Source organism: Lissotriton vulgaris, chromosome 4_1 (genome assembly GCF_964263255.1).
Source record: "Lissotriton vulgaris chromosome 4_1, aLisVul1.2, whole genome shotgun sequence".
Lineage (NCBI taxonomy): Eukaryota > Metazoa > Chordata > Amphibia > Caudata > Salamandridae > Lissotriton > Lissotriton vulgaris.
In genome coordinates this window covers 1,801,675,208-1,801,696,447 of record NC_141691.1, presented here as the reverse complement: position 1 = coordinate 1,801,696,447, position 21,240 = coordinate 1,801,675,208, and the positions used below count along the sequence as shown (strand labels likewise).

At 42.8% G+C, this 21,240-nt stretch overlaps 1 protein-coding gene across 1 annotated transcript in view; it reads right to left on the bottom strand.

The window, feature by feature from the left end:
- Positions 1-21,240, bottom strand: part of LOC147724578 (fibrocystin-L-like) — a 1,433,379-nt gene that overhangs the window by 59,100 nt on the left and 1,353,039 nt on the right. The window contains exons 79-81 of the mRNA XM_086966122.1: positions 15,682-15,831; positions 6,130-6,286; positions 2,031-2,295 (exon numbers count right to left, since the gene is read on the bottom strand). Coding sequence (XP_086822248.1) covers positions 2,033-2,295; positions 6,130-6,286; positions 15,682-15,831 — 570 coding nt within the window. The 3' untranslated portion in view covers positions 2,031-2,032. The remainder of the gene's footprint in view (positions 1-2,030; positions 2,296-6,129; positions 6,287-15,681; positions 15,832-21,240) is intronic.

Sequence of the window (21,240 nt, the reverse complement as noted above, 5' to 3'; positions counted from 1 at the left end):
CGGGTGATTCGAGCGCTATATAAGAACATACAAAAAAAAATATATATATATATATATATATTGACCATTTTAAGCATAGGGTCGTCAGGCCAGCTTTAAGGAATTGGAAAAGACTGATAATGATGTGCGATCAAGAGATGTCAGAATCTTCTGAATAGCTAAAACATTTCTTCGATGTTTCATTTTATTCACTGGAATGACAACTTGAAAATATCTTGTGAGTTTAAGATTTGTATTACTTTTGGTAGTTCTTCAGATTTTAAATGAATGCTCAAATCTGTTACATGTATCCAGTGTTTCTGGACGTAATATTTTTTTGTGTGAAAGGGGGCAATTTTAACTTTAATAGTTTGAATTTTCTTAGTGAAAAATGACAGTGATTAGTTTTTATTTGTCGGTTGATGAGGCTGGCATGGATTGTATTAGGGCATGCATGTGTTTAGGAGTAGATAGGAAAACAAAGATGGGTTGGAATAGTATCCTATCAATTTTTATGTGTTTGGTAGAATGGCATAAGGGCCCAAGGGTATGCCAAAGCATTGGTCCTGTGCTTTCTGTGTCACTGGAACCAAGCTGCACCCAACAGAAAAGCCCAATTAGGCCGAAACCGATCTTTGATTGCTTCTGTTGTGGTTCCGAGAGGACCTGCCTTGGCAGTCTGGCTTGGACTCTTCCCTTTAGAGCAGGAGCAAGGCTGATTTGCATATGGGCAAAAGAAGGATGAGTGGAATTGCTAACATGAGAAATTGCCAGAGGCAAAATCTTTCCTCCCCATTACATTTTGCGTGTTGCATTTAAAAAGAGTGCCAGAAAAATTCATGATCATCTCTCAATTCGTTTTGGTATATTATAACATCTTTTTTTGTGGTTACAAAGCCAAGATTTTTTTAATATCAAGATTTGTAATTATAAAAATGTTTTGTACATCGGGCCATTGTTTTTTTAAAAGAGCATATTACATTTGTACTTAGGTCAGATCTTTGTACAATGATACTGTCATAAGACAGTGCTGGATCTTATTCCAAAAGTCACATCAAACAGAAAGTGCTCAATGGGTGTCGTTCCTCTGTTAATGCAAAGAACCAATATCTAGGTTGATATGCAATAATTTGGCATATGATAAAGCAAAGGAAGATCAATGTATGTGCATGTCAACTACAGGTAATCACAGGTGCGTTTCTGTTGAGTACCTGATCAATTATCATAAACTTGAAAAAATGACACAAAAATACATTAATGGCGAATCGTCAAGGGTTAATTACATGTCTGCTTATCCTCTAGAAACTACACTAGTACACTACTTAAAATAATGCTCAGGAAAAGTTTCAATAATATAACCAATTTTAATTCCCAGTTTTTTGTGAAGGAACTGAATTGTCAACCTTGTATTTTGGTGGAGTTTGCAACCTAGAAGGAACAGATTTTAAGTGCACCATTCCATTAAGTTGTGCTATCTTTAACTTAATTCTTTTCAATAAATCTCAGACTTAATTCTTTTTAATAAATCTCAGATACAAATATATCACCTTCCATGTTTGTTTTCTTAAATTACTTGAACTACATCATTTAAAAAAATTTAGCAAACAGGTTTCGCATAATTTTTCTCAGTCATGCAATAAAAAATGCACAAACTAGTTTTGCCTAAAAGTCCAATCTAAAAAACGTTTACCTTCATTTCTTATCATATAAACAAGGCAAAAGCAAAAGTATTGTGAGCTATTTACTTTCTTGCAGTTCTCTGACTCAAAATCTTAGCAGGGCACAAATAGTGTTTGCTCTATTTGCTGTGATAATGTATAACTTCCCCTAAAAAGTCATCAGTCACATCAGCAAAACAGAAGAATTATAAAAAAAGGCATTTTGGAGTACATTAAAAAAACTAAAAATCTAGTAGCAAGATGTATTTTAGACTCATTGATCTGTTTACCCACTGCTTAGTTCTTAATGTCCCCTACAATAAATAGGCAACATGCACATTTTCTATTTTACAGTTTTCACTCAACTTATACCTGATAAGAAATGGTACACACCTTCAGAGCGTTCCTAACCACAATCCAAAGACCAGGGCCAACAACTGGAAGGCAAGACCACTTCTGACTCCTGAGGCAGAACTAGGTGAGTCCACGATAGGTATTGCTATGGGTTTCTTTGTTGTCTTTGTTGTCGTTGATGCTGTTGTTGTTGTTGTTGTTGTTGCTGATCCTGTTGGTGTTGGTATTGCTGACGTTTTTGGATTAAAGTTTCTAGTTTGTGCTAATACATTGTTCAATGAAAATTCGATTTTATAATTGGTTCCTGTAAAATAATGCAGACATAACATTGGAAGTCAAACAGATGAGACTGCAGCGACCATTTTACAAGTAACCTGGACCATAAGCATGAGGACAGGTGTGTCTCAAACGGTGTCTATTCCAGCTTAGATGGTGGGACGAACAGCACTGTTTAGAAATACCTGCAGTACATAGTTATCAGGAAACAGAAAAGGAATTCTTGGCATTTAAAGCAGTGCAGGATAGCTAACTCTCATACACAGTTTAAGAGATTACACAGACAATTTAGCAGACGGAGCTATTCATGCAAAGACGTCCCATCTAAATTTAAATTTATCCAAACTGAAGGCTACAGTGCGTACATCATTTCATTGCAACTTCTTATTTAGTTCAGTGTACAGAATGGATTTGTTTACCATTTTTGATGTAGGACTGCATTCACCATTAATCCTTTTCACAATTATGGCATTACATTCCAGGCATGCTTTTGTAATTGCGAGTTGTGTATTGAGTTTGTAAAAGACATGTCTGCTCAGCTTGGTATTTTTGTACTTTTAACCTGTAAACATACATTTAAGCTTCGACATAATAATAATATTAATAATAATAATAATAAAGAAGCTTCTATAGCGCCTGGTAACGCCTTCCCGGCGTGTCCCCGCGCTGTGGAGATATAGAGACCTGCCAGAAGATAGAAGCGGACACCGAGGCTTGCTCAGCACTAGGAAGTAAACAAGTGGATTTTGAGAAGGTTCCTGAACCTGGACTCAGAGCTTTCAAGCCTAAGATGTTTAGGGAGCTTATTCCAACTTTGTGCGGCTAGGACTCTGAAGGAGCGGCCGCCCATCCTGGCTTTCTGAAACCTAGGAATAACTAGCTGTCCTGTCCCTACTGATCTCAGCGCTCTACCTGGCACATACCTAGTAACCAGATCGCCAAGGTAAGAGAGAGCCTTGTTCCAGAGAATACGATGACAAATCAGCAGGGATTTGAACAGGATCCGTTTCTTAATAAGGAGCCAGTGAAGAGCTGCCAGAATAGGCTTAGAGGCCGTACTTCTGGGTAATCTCATTATCAATCTAGTTGCAGCATTTTGTAAAACTTGTAGGCGTCCATGATTCTTTTCAGACGCTCCCAAGTACAGCACGTTCCCGTAATCTAGGCGGGACGTGATAAGTGCTTGTGTCAGCACTTGTCTGCCCCCTAGTGGGAGCAGATCCAATGTTTTATTTAAAATTTTTAAGACACCAAAGCATTTCCCTACCAGCCGCCGAATATGCGTTTCATATGAAAATGTGGGGTCCACCCATATCCCTAAATTCTTAGCCTCCTTACAGGGAGTGGGTGTGATACCTAAGCATTGAGGCCACCAGTTATCCGAACAGCTGAGTGTGCTCCCGACTACTACCATCACCTCGGTCTTTCCTCCATTTAGCTTTAGGCAGTTTTTATTCATCCTGGAGGCAAGCTCCTGCATGCATGCCCTAAAGTTGGAGGCCTCGGCCGAGGGAGCCTGGGAGAGTGATATCAGCAGCTGGGTGTCATCAGCATAAGAAACTAACTCCACTCCAAATGCCTTTATCACCCCCGCCAGAGGGGACATATAAAGGTTAATCAGAGTGGGGCTCAGGGCAGAGCCCTGTGTCACCCCCTGCTCTAAAGCCACCTCTACAGATTGAAAAGGAGCCCCTCCGGACCTGGAAACTCCGCCCGTCAGGAAGGATTTCAGCCAGCCCAAAGCTGGGCCCGACACACCTCCCTTGTTCAGACACTGGAGCAAGGTGAAATGTGCTACAGTGTCGAACGCCGCACTGAGATCCAGCATGATCAGTGCCATGGTGTGTCCGGCCTCCACTCCTAGGTAGTTATAGTTAGGAACTTGTTTCCATAGGATAAGAGTTTTTTGATTTGCCTATAACTTTGGCACCATTTGACGAATCTTCGTGAACTTTTCCAAACTAATGGACCACTCAGGTGGGAATGCCAAGTTTGGTGTCTAAAGAATTGAAACTTAAAACCCTCTTATTAGTAAAGTTGGATTTTAATTCACAGGTTTGAAAATGGGGCTTTTAGAAATTTGAAAAGAACAGATGATGGATGGAATGCTGAACAAATCAAACATTCGCCCCCAGACACAGACCTGGGTTTATTCATTGTTTATTTCATCTAGTATAGACACAGCCATATGCAAATCAGTCTTGACCCTACTCCCCATGGAAACAGTCCAGCCCAAACAGCCAGGCCTGGTTCCCCCTGGAAGGGAAACAAGCACCCTAGGACCGGTTTCGGGGTATCAATCCTCATCAGCAAGGCTAGCTTGAATCCAGTGACACAGTAAGCACGGTACTCATATCTGGGCATAACCTTCCCACTTAGGTCAACAAAAGCAAAAACAACAGATGATGGATTCCTCTTAGTTCTGTGAATGGGGGTGAATGTTTTATTTGTTCAGCATTCATCCATCATCTGTTCTTTTTGCTTTTAGAAATCTGTCATTTTCGTGTCCTAACCATTTGGTTCCTGCAACCTGTTTCCTTGGTCACATGATTAGGTGTTGCTGGCAGGTGGTCTTTGTGTATTGCTCCCAGACAGTGAGACACATGACCATATGTGTTGCCAAGATAGGCCATCTTTGACTGGATGAAGGGGAGGAACTGTCACCTACCACACTTGCACATCACAATGGCTCTGCCTAGGCACACACACACAAAGGGTTTGACAGTTGTCTGTTGTTACCACAGCCAAACTGAGGCTAGGGCAGTGAGGCAGGAAATTCCAAATACCGCTGTGAGTTGGCACCTCCAGAATGTTCTGCTAGTACCAAATGTATTCAGACCCAACTCTATAGAATACCTCTAGACCTGGGGAAGACTCATAGGGACTGCTGTGCTATTCTGCAAGGACTGCTACTCTGTTGTCCTTCTTCCCTATTGCCTGATTGAAAGGATCTGACATGCATCTTTATCCCAGGAAGATCAGAGTGACTCGATGGGCTAGTTGGCAAGCCTCCTGATCAGAGCCTCGTGAACGGAAAGGCTCCAACCATCTCAAACCCTGCACCACGGCTCAGTCTGCTGTGCACCTTGCCCCCTCCCTAAGTGGTACTGCCCCAGTCCTGGACACTTGGAAATGAGCCTGAAGGTTCTCTGGGTAGAAGCGAAGAGTGTGCACCCTCGATGCAGGCCTTCACACCACAAGACCCTCTTGACAATGACACAGGACTTTGCAACACAGCCTTGCACCTTCCCTTGAACTACCACTGAGCAACGCTTCCTCAGCATAGGATCTCGCAACACTTCACAACCAGGAATTAAGGTAGTTTATTCAACAGGCGTAACTTTCCAGTATCCAGTCAGCACTCCAATACAGATGGCCAAGCGTATGACTTTGTTCGGTCCAGTGCGACCAAGTAACCTCAGTTGGTGCTTTGTGCTTCTAGGCACTTTTTGTTACTTAAAACTCTGAAATTGCATAGCTCTGGTTCTACTGATTAAAATGTTGTTATTTTGGTATCAAATAATTTATTACATTTTACTCTGTTTCCGAAATTGATGTCAGATTTTTCTTGTGCTGCATTTGCACTTTATTAATGTTTGAAGTGCATCATACATACTTTACACATTTCCTCCAAGTAAAGCCTGGCTGTTTTTGAGCCAATCTACCAGAGTGTTGAGCACCTTAATTTGGGACTTGCTTGTGTCTCACCCTGACAGAGATTGTGGTCTCACCCTTTTCCACCTTTAATCCAATTTTTAACAGGTAAAATGTCACTAAAATATAACTTAAGGTGAAGATTTCTTCATAATATTGTTATCACAACTTAAATGAATTAATGCAGTAGGTTAGGAAAGATTCTTACCAGATGGAACTAGAACAAGATCAGTGTAGTTGGCCCAACAGCTGCTGAATGAAATGGTAATATTTCCTGTAAGTCCGTCAATAACATATGCATCCTTTGAGTTCTTAAGTTTGGCTGTCAAGGTCAATGCACTAGCATCAACAGCTACACAGATGTTCTAAAACATAAAGAAAGATATTGTTTTTTATTTTATTTTTGCTTCTTCTCAATATGAAGTAGGATATTTACTTCAAAATAGTTTGCAACCAACAGGCATGTAAGAATGTTTATACACTAATAAATATCAGACACAACATTAAAAAAAACTCTATTATAGAGTGGCCAGGCAAAATAAATGCACCTGGTAAAGGTTCAGTGAAGTGAGAGGAGAATCAATTTTGCTAATATATTTATTATAATTAATATTAATATGGCTATTTATAAGGCACATACCACAACTAGGTTTTCTTTTTTTGAAGTTTAAATGCAGTGAGAAGCAGAATTCAATACCAAAAAATGGGCTGATAAACCATTTAAGAAATGTTTATATTTTAATTATTTTTTCCAAAGAAAACAGGTGCATTTCATATCAAATGATAGTTGTACACTCAGCTTCAGGTTATAAAAATAAATTATGTTCTGAAGAATATCTCCCACATCTGATTATGCATTAGTAGTAATGGAAAATACGCTCCATAATATTTTGTCAATTCTTAAAACATCTTAATATCAATCAAATTCTCTGGAAATAAATGTCTCCGCAAGTGTTGTACAACTACAACTATCCACTCATCATTAAATCAAATATCATGAAATGCAATACCCATTCCTTCCCACTGAAACCTCCCCCCTCCCTGATGGTGTTTATTGACAAGTCATAGCTATGTCGATATCAAATGTGCACAATACAGTAAACCAGAAAGCCACTCTGTGTTGTCAGAGATAGTTTCATGAGAGAAAGCATTGTAGCCATCCTCTTAGGGAGGTGTAATCCTTTGAGGCGGAGTCTCCAACCCTGATGTGCTTGAGTCCTCGTCAGAGTCAGTATGCAGCGTTTTCAATAAGTGTACTAGTGCCTCCCAGGCCCTTGCCAGCTCCAACACCTTATTGCTTTGAGCACATACTGCCAGCTGCAGCCTGTGGTTCCCTCACATACTGCCCATTTATTAAATTCAGTACGCCATCTCTGAAAACTAGGGCCCTTCTTTGCCTTCCAGTGGGCTGTAATTTCCCTCTTCGCCAGCAGAAGCCCCATGTCTATAAATATATTTATCATCTTATTCCGAGAGGTATGGGGGAACCAGTGCAGCAAACAGAGACCTACAGTGGATTCTATGTCCCTGTCCCTAAAAGCATGTGAAAAAGCAACCACCTCTTCCCAAAATGTTCAAAGTTGAGGACAATTCCACAGCATGTGACAGAAATCTGATCCTACCATACTCCATTGCGGGCACATTGCTGAAGTCACATTGAAAATATTTATTAATTTATAAAAAGTGTAAGGTACGTTTGATGAAGAATAAAGAAGAGTACCAGCTGAAAGCGCGTGTTCCTAGTGCTTTTCCATGCACGTTTCACCAGTCCCGCACATGTCTTCTCAGGAATTTCATCACCTAGGTCTACTTCCCACTGCTGCTGGAGCGTTACTAGTGGTGTCAGTCGCTCGCTAGCAGCTAGGGCTAAATACTGACAAACCATGGAGGTGTGCAGTTCCCTGAGTCCCATTTTCCAATGCGCCTTGATGGCCATTACGATCGCTAAGTGCATAAAAGTAGTCTCTCCTAGCCAGTTCATATCTGTCCTGTAATAGCTCATATGGAATTACAGAGCCATCTTCACACAGATCCCCTGTGGTGGCCAACCCAGTCTCCTCCCAGTCCATCAGTGCTGCCCAGTTACCGCCATGCGGTAGAGCACTACACACCACCAACAGGATTTCAGGGGCATATGGATGTACTATTTGTGCGCGTCTCTGACTTCTGTTCAGCAGAGCTTAAACGTCCCCATCTGTCGAGTTAGAGAGGAGGCTAGGAGTGGCAATTGCATTAGCAGGTTGGAAAGCATTTGTCTATCTAGCTGATTCCACTCTTTATCATCAGTGGTGCGGAACATCCGTGCCACCGCCTGAGTAAGCCACTGTAGTAGCACTGCTAAATAATATGATTCAAAATCAGGGACCGCCAGTCCACCCTCCGATCATGGTCTCATTGGTGTGTTAAGAGCTACTCTCCGCCGTACCCCAGCCCAGAGGAACCCAACCACCATCGACTGGAGTTGCTTAGAAACAGATGCTGTGATCCAGATCGGCAGCGTCCTGAAATAATACAGCAGTCTGGGGAGCGCTACAATCTTGAGAATGGCCACTCGTCCAGCTACCGAAAGTGGGAGCGTACCCCAAAACTCAATACAACCCTTAAGTGCTCTGATGGCCCTGCCCACGTTTTCCTCCAATAGATCAGTTTGAGTGTGATAAATGGGAGTGTCAAGATACGTCAGACATTGTCGCACCCATCTCGTACCTTCTGCATTTATACTTGGCCCTCAGCCTGCAAAGCCATAGGGAACAGGTAAGTCTTTGTCCAATTTACCTTTAGACCGGCAACCTTGCCAAGGTCCTCCAATAAAACCTTCATGCCATGAAGTGCACCCTCTACGTCAGCCAAAAACAGAAAGAGATAATCTGCATATAATGCAGTAGGATAAATTTGCTCTTGCACTCTCGATCCTGAATAATGCAAGCCCGTCCTAGCCCATGCCGACAGCCGCTCGCTGGCCATGGGTTAACAGCAGAGGAGAAAGGGGACAACCCTGCGTCGCCCCTCGACCCACAGAGCAAGTATCTGATATCATCACTCCCGTCTTTACCCGCGCTGTGGCCTGTCTATACAAAAGAGATGTATATATATATAGGGGAGCAGTCGGTTCACCAAAATCCGACTCAAGATTTTACAATCCGTGGTCAGCATTGATAACGGGCAATAGACGGTCCTGTCATGGGGAGGTTTACCCGATTTTAGCAAACGTATAATTAACGCCTCTTGGGAGGTGGCAGGTAAGTGGCGCTCTTTCCTTGCAGTATTATACAGTGCCACCAGCCTAAGGGCCAGCAGGTTGACATACGCTCTATAAAATTCCACCAGGAGGCCATCCACACCAGGGGTCTTTTTTCAGGCCATATGCCTAATCGCGCCACGGACCTCTTCCATGGTAATGTCCTGACCCAGTAGCTCCGCCTTCTCACTATCTTGCGCTGGGAGATCTGCAGCTTCTAGAAACTCCTGAATGGCCTCTCCGCCAGGGGCAAATTTGCTTTGATATGGATCGTTATAATAAGCAAAGAACAGGTCATTTATCCCCTGCTGCATATAGCAGGTCTCCCCATCTGGTGCACAGAAATCTAAAATGACCGTCCGTCTTCGCACTGGATTAACTAGCCATGCCCTTAGCACCCCAGATTTATCGTGCTATGCATGCACCTGCACAGCGTAGTTTTTATAGTCAAAGCAGCGCAATCATTCCACCTGCACTGCAACCTCTTCCCTTGCTACTAGTAAGTCTTGTTGGCGATCTGGGTGCTCATGTCTCTCCCTCTCAGCATACCGCAACTTTTGATCTCCCCTCTCTAAATCTTGCAATAACACTCCACACACTCCCAGCTTATAAGCTACGCAATGCCCCTGTATTACACTTTTGAAAGCATCCCACTCCACCATCAGTGATGAGGCAGTACCAGTGTTATTCTGAAAATAATCAGCAAAGCCAGTTCTCATCACTTCGGGAAATGCTCGATCTTCCAACAATTCTGGGTTTTTGTTTACCTCTGCTTGCGGATTGTAATGATGTGTTCATGTTTTTTTTTTGTGCTTGCCTGTTTAAATAGCATTTTGAGCAGATCTGGAGGGCCCCATACATGCTACAATGCCGGCCTCATTATCGCCCACCCCCCTACCCAGTCCTTGTTTGTTTAAGTGACCACCTATGCTGTTCCTAGTTCTCTGCATGCTGCCACTTTGGTGTTTTATGGAAAGGTCATCAAAGAAGCACAAAAACAGGCCTAGATAAACTGCCTACACCGGCCTCGCAACAGTGTCGCCTGTGCAAATCTGGCAAAGAGGATATTGTTCACGTGATCTGCATATGCCCTAAACTGAGGGACTTGAGGTGCAACTTATTGCTTCCATCCTTCAAGTCATATGCAGTTCGGACCTGTCGGCAGGCAGTCAAACTATGCTTCAACTCTAGCGACACAAAATTCAATTGCAAGGTTGTGAAGTTCTTTGACTTAACAAGAAAAAGACTTGATACCATTTGAAGCTCTTTTATTGATACCCGAGGACACCCTTGATCTGACCATTGTGAACTTTGATCTTTTAAATCTTAACTACTCAGTGGTTTAAATGTTTTTATCTGTGTTTTATATTTTTGTAAAGATTTTAATTAATCGTATACAAATAAATATGACCTTACCTTACCTGCCTACACATTTATTGCTGCCTGCTTGCTCTGTATTGTGAGTAACCCTGGGTTTAGTACTATCAATCAATCAATCAGAGTACTTGTAAAATGTGCTACTTACCCATGAGGGTCTCAAGGCGCTGAGGGGATGGGGGGTGCTGCTACTGCTTGAAGAGCCAGGTCTTGAGGAGTCTTCTTAAGGCGAGTAGGTCTTGAGTCTACCGTATGTGGGTAGGGAGTGTGTTCCAGGTCTTGGCGGAGAGGTAGGAGAAGGATATGCCGCCGGAGGTCGTTCGTTGGATGCGGGGGACAGTGGCGAGGGCAAGGCTGGCAGAGCTGGCGGGTGGGGGTGTGGAAGCGGAGTCTGCTGTTCAGGTAGGCTGGTCCGGCATTGCTGAGTTCTTTGTGTGCGTGGGTGAGGAGCTTGAAGGTGATTCTCTTGTCGACGGGGAGCCAGTGTATGTCTCTCAGCATAGTTTGCGAAGTTTACGCTACTTTGCACTAGGTGAATTGCACGTTGCACAGTGCAAGCACGCGCGGTGTAGCGTAGCAGTAATTTTTTGCTTGCTCGGGGTCCTCAACGTCAAGTTGGTGACTGCGAGCGAGCAGAATTACATCCCTGCAAGACTTTTTCCTCGTTCGCGATCAGCAACATCAAGTTGCCGAACGCAAGCATGGAAAATAAACCTCCCAGCGAGATCCTCAATCCAGGGAGGTCAGGTTTCTCATTGCGAGTGGTCGCATATGCTAGCGACCGCTCGCGATGAGAAACTACCAGTCCCCGTTGAGAAAGCAGACACGGCCGCTCCTCCACGCTGCTCCCGACCTGCCTCCCCTAACTGCCTGGTATCGTTGACCTCCCCAGCTGCTTGCACTCGTCGCTATCACAATTTCATCTCGCTTTGCAGGACCGCTTATTTGCATACAGCGCTGCTATTCTTTTATTTATTTAATTAGCTCGCATTGTAGGAGCACCTTATTTGTTTGCATACAGCGCTGCTATTCACTCATTTATTTATTTAATTAGCTCGCATTGTAGGAGCGCTTCATTTGTTTGCATACAGCGCTGCTAATTTCTCATTCATCTTTCACTGCACGCTTTAATTGCAAACATCGATTTGAATCAAGTAACCTACTCACATTGCAAGATTGTTATCTTTGTAATTAATGTGCCTTTAGAACGCTGCTTCACCTCGCCTGCTAAGTAGTTGCTGAGATATTTGTGCCCTCGCTGTGTTGGCTTGACTGACTTCTATCTCGTGTCTTCTGCACACTTTGCATTATTTTGCCTGTTTGCTCCGTCCCGCCGGCCATTTTGTTGTTGATATTATTGTTGTCGGCCCTGCCCGAGTCTCCGCCCCGCTCCCGCCTTCCCAGCTCACCCTCCCTCGCCCCTCCCCTCCCACTATCCACATATGACAGTTGCTCTTGCGCGCAGCGTCCGCGCCCCAGCCGCGCCGAAGGTGCGCCAAAGGTAAGCCCGTCTACGCCCGTCCGCGCCTGGACCGCGCCCAGCGCCAGACCCCCTGGCCCTCGTACCTCCTGCCCCACCAGGTTTACTTACGACGCCGCCACCCTCTTAGCTCTAAACCCCGGCCATCTCCCCAACTGCGTCCAAGCCGCTCCTAGACACACCCATGGACCCTTCTCTTGCAACTCCTGCTATTCACTCATTTATTTATTTAATTAGCTCGCATTGTAGGAGCGCTTCATTTGTTTGCATACAGCGCTGCTAATTTCTCATTCATCTTTCACTGCACGCTTTAATTGCAAACATCGATTTGAATCAAGTAACCTACTCACATTGCAAGATTGTTATCTTTGTAATTAATGTGCCTTTAGAACGCTGCTTCACCTCGCCTGCTAAGTAGTTGCTGAGATATTTGTGCCCTCGCTGTGTTGGCTTGACTGACTTCTATCTCGTGTCTTCTGCACACTTTGCATTATTTTGCCTGTTTGCTCCGTCCCGCCGGCCATTTTGTTGTTGATATTATTGTTGTCGGCCCTGCCCGAGTCTCCGCCCCGCTCCCGCCTTCCCAGCTCACCCTCCCTCGCCCCTCCCCTCCCACTATCCACATATGACAGTTGCTCTTGCGCGCAGCGTCCGCGCCCCAGCCGCGCCGAAGGTGCGCCAAAGGTAAGCCCGTCTACGCCCGTCCGCGCCTGGACCGCGCCCAGCGCCAGACCCCCTGGCCCTCGTACCTCCTGCCCCACCAGGTTTACTTACGACGCCGCCACCCTCTTAGCTCTAAACCCCGGCCATCTCCCCAACTGCGTCCAAGCCGCTCCTAGACACACCCATGGACCCTTCTCTTGCAACTCCTGCAAGTTCGACGGCACCAAGAACAACCCCTCATCCTGGAACACAAAACAGTTATCTGACCCCAACCACCTTAAATGCATCCTGCTCAACACCGCTCGGTCCACAGGCACGCCATCGACCTCTGGAATCTACTAGACACCATCTCTCCGGACGTCGCCTTCCTAACAGAAACATGGATGAACGCCTCTTCCGCCCCAGACATCACCATTGCCATTCCGGAAGGTTACAAAATCATCCGTAAGGACCGCATCGACCAAACAGGAGGAGGCATCGCTATCATCCATAAGAACTCCATCCGCATCTCTACCAGCTCTGACAACAACCTTACCAACGCCGAACACCTTCACTTCTAGATCCACACCGACCCCAAAACCACACTCAGAGGCACCCTCCTCTACCGACCTACAGGATCCCGTGCACAATTCAGCGACGACATCACTGACTTTATCACCCCTCACGCCCTCCCTTCCGATGAATACATTCTACTGGGAGACCTCAACTTTCACCTGGAAAAGAACAATGACAGCAACGCCACCACCCTTCTGGACAATCTCGCCAACCTCGGGCTCAAACAACTTGGGACTACCCCCACCCACATCGCAGGTCACATACTCGACCCTATCTTCACCTCCAGCAAACTTGTCTCCTTCAGTCACACCACAACTCTACATTGGACGGACCACAGCTGCGTTCACTTTGTCTACAATAAGACCACAACTCACAACCATCCTCAACCTACTCTGCGAAGAAACTGGAACAAAATCACCATCGACCAGACACTCAACATAATTTCACTCAAGGCTATACTGTTCCATGCCACACTCTTCAGCTCCAATCAATTCCACTACACACCACATATATCCAATTTAAAACACATAATTCAGCATCATACCACTAAATTCAACAGCACACCACATAATTAAACTCCACTACATAACACTCCACATTACATAATACCAAACCACATATTTGCACTCCATTACACACAATCCCATATAATTCCCCAATAGTCTCAAAAACACATAATTACTATCCACATAATACAATGCACACCATCCACATAATTCAACTACACAAATCCACTCCAGACCACACAATTCCACACCACACAATGCTACAGCTAACCAATCCAATCCAACCCACATAATTCCACTACAAACCACATATATGCACTCCAATCCATACCATGCCACTGAGAGTATGTTTTCAAGCAGCTCACCTTTCAAGTATACCTAGCACTTCTATTTTTGTGTTTACCATAAGCATGAATCTCTTTGGAGATCATCTTATCAGTTTGCTAATAGACCTCTTTCAACACACCCTCTTTTGGGAAATGTTTGACAAATAGATTGACTTATTCACGACCAATTTGTACGAAAGCCTACTCACAGTGTGATATCTACATTATCCCCATTTTCTCTGAAGTCTTCATTGGTTTTAGATACTTTCAAAATAAATCAGGCAATGAAGTGATATAAATATGCACTTTACATTAGGCATCTTGACAAACTAATTAACCTTCAGTTATGAGTGCTATATTCTTTACCAATCTGAATGCGGAAAATACAAAACATTATGTGCTTGAAGGGAACACATTTTTGTCTGACATATCTGTATTTGCTACCATAATTATGCCCAGTAGGTTAGCCCAAAGATTAGGTACCATCACTGACCAGCCAACTTGAATAGACAATCAACTTGACAATATTGCCATAGATTCTCCAGGTTTATTGTAGACTTTTGAAATGATACAACATACGTTTCCCGTTATTACATAATGGTGGGACGGTTGCATATCTTTTAGTATCAACCTCCTCATCACCCACACACCTATCAATGTTATACAAATTTTAACTGAATCAAGCTACCAACTGAAACAATGGCATCAAGCCGCATTCACTGATTATTCCATTAACTCGTGGGCTAGTTCAGGATGTTCAAATAAAACTGACACATTGTTAAGTACTTTAGGGACATTCAATTCTATTGTTTTTAGTGCAGCTGCCATTACAGGCACCACCCCATACTCCTGGTTCATGTCTTAATCTATTTCAATATTTGGTGGATTATACTCCTACTCCTCTGTTGCCTGGCAACATCCCACAGAATTTAAAAATTAACTCACACATGCCACAAGGGGATCTCCACTTTTCCAACATGCTTTCAGGAGTCCACTCTCATGTAAGGGAGGTCGTCCTCTATTCTGGAATTCAATTCTTACTTTCATCTATCTAAGCTTTAAAAATCATTTAGGAAAATATTAACTAATGCATTTCTAAAGAATAAAAAATGTGTTTCTCATTTGTGTCAAAGAAGATTTAAAAGCCAACAAATTATTTAATTTGCTGGATATTAAATACATCAGATTATCCAGGTAGGCCATATATTTCCACGTGACCTAGAGCACTGACAGCACTACTTTTCCTGATTACAGCATGGTTACCAGGAGAGACTCCTCCAATTTGGAGCAAATATTAACTACATTTAATATTGGCAACAATAAATATACCAAGACAGTAGAATATTGTCATCAGTTTAAGGTAAAACCTGATGGGTGCAATCTGGACAGGAGCAACCTGGGTTTCACTTTCAGATGGGTTGTAACTTTGTGATCATCCAATTTCTGGAGAAAACTCTAAATACATGGAAGGATCCACTAGCAGAATTTTCTACACTATATGGAATGTGCTCTATAAACTGAAGAATTTTTAGTCACCACTCAACTCTCAATGAAGCTCATACATCTTCTTAGAACAGTGCAATAGTACAGCTAAAGATTGCAAACTATGCCTTACATTATCATCCACTGCCTGTATCGAGGGTTGTTGAGTAAGCAGTGCCCCGGGTAATCCTGCCTCAGGCTGGGTAACAACAACGAGTTTGGTTACGGTTGACACATAATTTGCTGGTGGTTCGGCTCTTTCTGTAACTTCATCACTTGCCATCTGGAAAAACAAAGGAATGTTTTCATATGAGCTACATTTACATAAAAATGCAACATATGATGCACTACTTTTTAGGTCTCCATGCTGTTTGGATTGCAAAGACATATTGGGTACATACTGAAAACTGGCCTAGGAATGCATTCCACCCCTTGCTTACTATTGGCTTTGTGTTTTGCAACTTACATTTGCTCAAGTTCTATTCACTGACTTTACTTGTTTCAGGCAGTCCAGCATGTCTTTGTCGCTCCTCCTAAAAACACAGAAATCTAACAGAAAGCTCTCTTTGGAAAATGTAATAAATGTGGTGCAATTACCATCAATTACTATTACCCTTTTTCCACAGCAGTAGCTCGAGGTGATGAATCTTGGCCACCAAATTTTTACCAAAAGAGATCCTTCATAATACACAAGAAAGTAATCAAATACAAAAAAAAATCAGTCAATAATGAGAGTTTTTGAGTAGTTTTAAAGAGTTTCCTTATCAAAGTTTAAGATTCTCCGATCATTATACACATATCAATCAGCTTTTGAGAATTGATAATTGAAAAATATAGTTAGTGCAGATTATATTATAATATGCATACAGTGTGTTTCATATAGGATAGAATTCCTATTGTAAGAAATGTGGCACAAATGATATCAGCTAGGGCCATGAAGAGCTAAAAAATAAAGACAAGAGCGAGATTAGCATAAAGCTAAAAATCAAATAATAATAGCAGAGTTTCCCCATAAAGAGAGAATAAAGCATTGAGCAAATAAGCTGAGGCAAAGCCAATTATTCAAAGCATAGAGTTTGAGTTTTAATAAACGTCTCCTGTCATCTGCTCTCCTGAACATCAAAATGTTAAGAACCTTGAAATTTAGAATGTATGGCCAGTGAAAAGAAGGTAACAGTGCTTTTCTCCAGATTTACTATTTGCTGGAGTTTTTTGTTTATAGTAACATGTTTTCAGGTCTCCTTGTAGCAGGTTGGATTGCCCTCCAGACCCTGCAGGCCTTAGAGATGCTGATAAGTCAACAATAAAATATCATAATCAGTATATCCGTGCACCATATTTACAGCACAAACACAATGCAGTGTGCTTCTGTATTGTTCCTTCATTCAAATGTATTGTGAGAACCCAATAAACACAAATTACGCATACACTGGCACTGCGTCTACCTCGTAATCGGTGAACAAAAGGTCGGTGAACAATTAATGTTTTGATGATAGGCGAGTGCATTCAGGTAAAAAGAGATCTGTGATATATACCCATATCTAGTCATCTAGCTCCAGCCCTGGCAGCCAGAAGGGTGTCCCAGACACAGTAGTAAGAAGGAAAAGACAATCTAAAAGGAGCAGAGATGCCCTATCAAGCTGAGGAATCCTCCTTGAAGATGATTTATGAGTCTATCAAACATCCCCAAATAGACCTGAGTGGATGGGAAAAATAATTGGTTGGCTACTAAAAACTGCAAAGGGCAGTTCGAAAGATGGCTAAAGCCTGCGTAGATACAAATACTAGACCAACTGCAGTGGGAGAATGGACAGCTGCTTTACAAAATAATGTTGCCAGGGCTCAAACGCATATGGAGGCACAAGGTCTACAGATTATTGCACCCAGTGGAAACTACAAGATTTTAAAAATAGGCAGCGCAGGACCAACCGGAGAATCCTGGGTATCAAAGAAGGAGTTGAAGGGAGAGGTATCTGGTCTTATATGCTGAACCTGATGAAGGGAGCCTTCCCCGAGCTTCAACAATGGAACTGGGAATTGGAAGTCCAGCATGTGCACCACTATCTGTTTACCTTGAAGACATTTTATCAGTCATATACTGGAGAAGCCCCGAAGCCAAAAGCTGTTATAATTTACTTTGGGAATTACTTGCTCCACAAACTGTGTTTGCAAAACCTCACCCTGATGCTAAACAGACTGTTGAGGGTCAGACTTTTTACTCAAGACCAAATCTTTTCCACTTTACTGTGGAGAGACGCTGGAGGCTCTTACAAGTGATTCAACCATGCCAGGCACTGGAGGCCAGGGCATACTTAATGAACCCAGCTTGTTTGAAAATAATATTTAAAAACAAAACTATAGTTTTCACTTTGGAGATAAGAGTGAAAGAGTATGTGGATGAACTGGTCTAGCCTAGACTTAGTAGTTTAGCCTCTAGTAGTTTACTTGCTGGGTTCATTCTAAGGGGCTGCTTGAAGCAGTATTAATAGTAAGTGTCAGTTTCTAACTTAGGTGTTAAAGTGGGTTATGGCCCGAGTGGTGGTGGGAGTCCTGTGTGCAAAGATTTCATCATCCAGACCATCTTGGTCTGCTTGCCTCACAACGTTGGTGTGTGGGGGGTTCAAGGGTATTTGGAAGTAGATGAGGGAGTGGGGATGGGCTTTGGGGGGGCTGGGTCACTTAGGGGAGTAGAAAAATAGGGGTAAAAAACACTGGTACATGAGGAAATCCTTGAGATATGGGAAAAAAGAGAGGATTTGTTGGAACTGTATGAAAAACCATGATAGGTTTTTGAATTGCAAAAGTAAATATATGTGGGTTAAATGATCACTTGAAGTGGCGCAAAGTCAAGGAAGATTTAAAAATGGTGCATGCTGATATTCTGTACCTGCAGGAGATGCATGTTGGGGGAGCGAGGACAACTTTATTTAAACAGTTGGGGAATCATCTCATTGCATATACCACACAGGGTACCAGAACCAGAGGGGTGGCCATACTGGCACGTAGGCGGGTATGGCATTCCAAAGGTGTGTCACAGGTAGACTTGATCGCTGGGCTATTGTGGAGTGACCTTGAATTTAAATGTACTATTTGTTCTGGTTATGGATCTACGGGGGATGATCTCGACATCTCTGAATTTTTTAACTAAGAACTTACTGTGTGGTTTGACAGTTTGGGTGGGCCCCGGGATTAGAAGCCTAGTAACTATTTTGGTACCCATGTCTGTCGGAAAAGCAAGGTTTTTAGAGTCCTCACAAACCTGATACATGATAATGGGCTTACAGATGTACGGCCATATTTAAGGCCGTTTTCCCAAGAAGAAGCAAAATCTTTAGATGTCCCCTTCTCAGGCAAAAAAATGTAAAGGCGGTTAAAGGACATATCCTCTGGAAAGGCTGCTGGCCTGGATAAGATCCCACTTGTCTTTTTTTCAATTTTAGGGTCCGATCTAATCAACATAATGTGTCAGGCTCCGAAAGGGGTGGCTTCCCCAGAATCTTGGGCTGGGGATAATATTATTTTTTTAAAGAAGATGAAACACCCTAATGATATATGGGGTCTTATACCCATACTCTCATGAACAGCGACACATTAAGATTTTTTAAAAAGTGCTAGCTAGTCGGTAAAGCCTTATTATAGGTATGGTGATATCCCCCAGACAACATGATTTTATTGCAAGCAGAGGAACTGCCGACCACATTCGAAGAGTGGTTACATTATTTGATGCTGCTTCAGTCTCCAGGGACCCTACGTCAATAATTCTGGTTGACCCAGAAAAAGCGTTTGATAAGGTCTCCTGGAAGTGTCTGTGGGCTTCTCTTAAGTGGGCTGGGATTGGTAAGGGCTTTATTGATGCTATACGGGTGATGTATAGAGCCTCCCAAGCCAGTCTCCAGTTAAAGGAAGGCCAAACAGAACCTATTTGGATCACAAGGGCGACAAGACAGGGTTTCTCCTTTCTTATTTGTACTTTACATAGACTCCCTGATTTGGAAAATCAATATCAACTCGAGAATTCAACCCATACGGTTCAAGGTTATGAAACCAAAATCTTGAGATATGCTGACAATCTGGTGGTAGTGATATCTGTTCCTCATTTACTCATAATGGAAATTGAGAAAAAGCAGCAGACTTTGGAAAAGTGTTTTGGGAAACTGTCAGCATATCTGCTCAACCATGGTAAAACTCAAATTGTAATAAATTGTAATAAATAGCAGGGTCCATTTGTGTGACCTCCAGTTGACGAAATCTGTGCTCTATCTAGGCATAATTATAACATCAGTCCTGGAACAAATTGTGAAGTTAAACTTTACCCCAGTTATTCAGAAAGGGAGGAGAGATCTCAACAGAATGAGCAATTTACATCTTACAATCGTGGGCCAGTGTAATATAACCAAAATGATGTTTCCCCCAAGGATTCTTTATGTTTTAGAACAATAACCCTGGAGATTGAATACCAGTGGTTCAAGGGGATAAAAACAATGGTTTACAGGGCACATGGGAATCCCAGGAAGGCTCTCAGATTCATGAAGCTGCCCAGGGAAAGAGGGGCAAGGATTGTCCCGGACTTAAGAATGTATTACTGGACAGCATCACTTCAGTTTATGCACGGTTTACTAGGGGGGAAGGTCATGGACCAATAGTTTAGCAATGGTTTCCCAGATATATATGAGTTGTTAATAGGAAAGGAGGCCCATAACTAGGTCTCTAAATTTAAACAAACCCAGCTACTATTAGAAAGTTAGATTCAGAACCCTATGGGCGGCATCCCTTGTATGGATGGCCATGAAGAAGAAACTAGGGCTAGAGAGGATGAATTTTTGTACTCCGTTTTTTAGGAACCTAGTATTCCAAGAGATACTTAATGATGCTGTAATATCACTCTAGGAGGAACTTGGAGTGGGGAGGATTGGGGTCTGCTTGACGTAAAGGGATAAATGCCATTTGAGAAAGTCCAGTTATTTTTCAGGGTAGAGCGGAAAGATTTCTTTAAATATTCACCGGTGCTGGGTTATCTACCTACACAGAAAAGGATGGGAGAGAATTTACTAAAGACCCTATACTGGAGGGTATTAGGGACCAAAAGGAGTGTACCATAAGCATAAGTTATGGAGGGTTGACCCAAATAATGTCTGATAATTTAGAGAAGCATTGTGAGAAATGGAAACAAAGACTAGGTAGGAATAGTGTCGAGTTTCTAGACTTGCTTAAGTGTAGCCACTCCATTTGAGGTCAGCTGGGTTGCAGGCGCAACATTATAAAACAATCTTTTCACTTATTACACGCCAGCCAAGATAGCTCAATAGAAAGGCTCTGCAGGGGTCTTTTCCCCTGATGCCATAGTACAGAAGCTGATATTGTTCATAGGTTTTCTACCTGTCCGATTTTAGAAACCCTGAAGAAGGATATAGAAACCTTCACAGAGCATTCCTTGAAGATTAAGTTAGTACTCACAGCTGAGTTAATGCTCTTGGTGGTTACTAATGAAAGAGCTCCAGTGGCCTACCAATACTTTGTTTTCATGGCCATGGCTGTGACAAGAATGTGTATTTCCTCTGCATTGTTGGACCCCGCTCCCCACCACTTTCCAACAATGGCTCGCACAGCTTTTATCTATTTTTAATCATGAAAAGGAGATTTATGAAAGGAAGGGATGGAGGGAAACAAAAGTAGGAACATGTATTTGGGACCG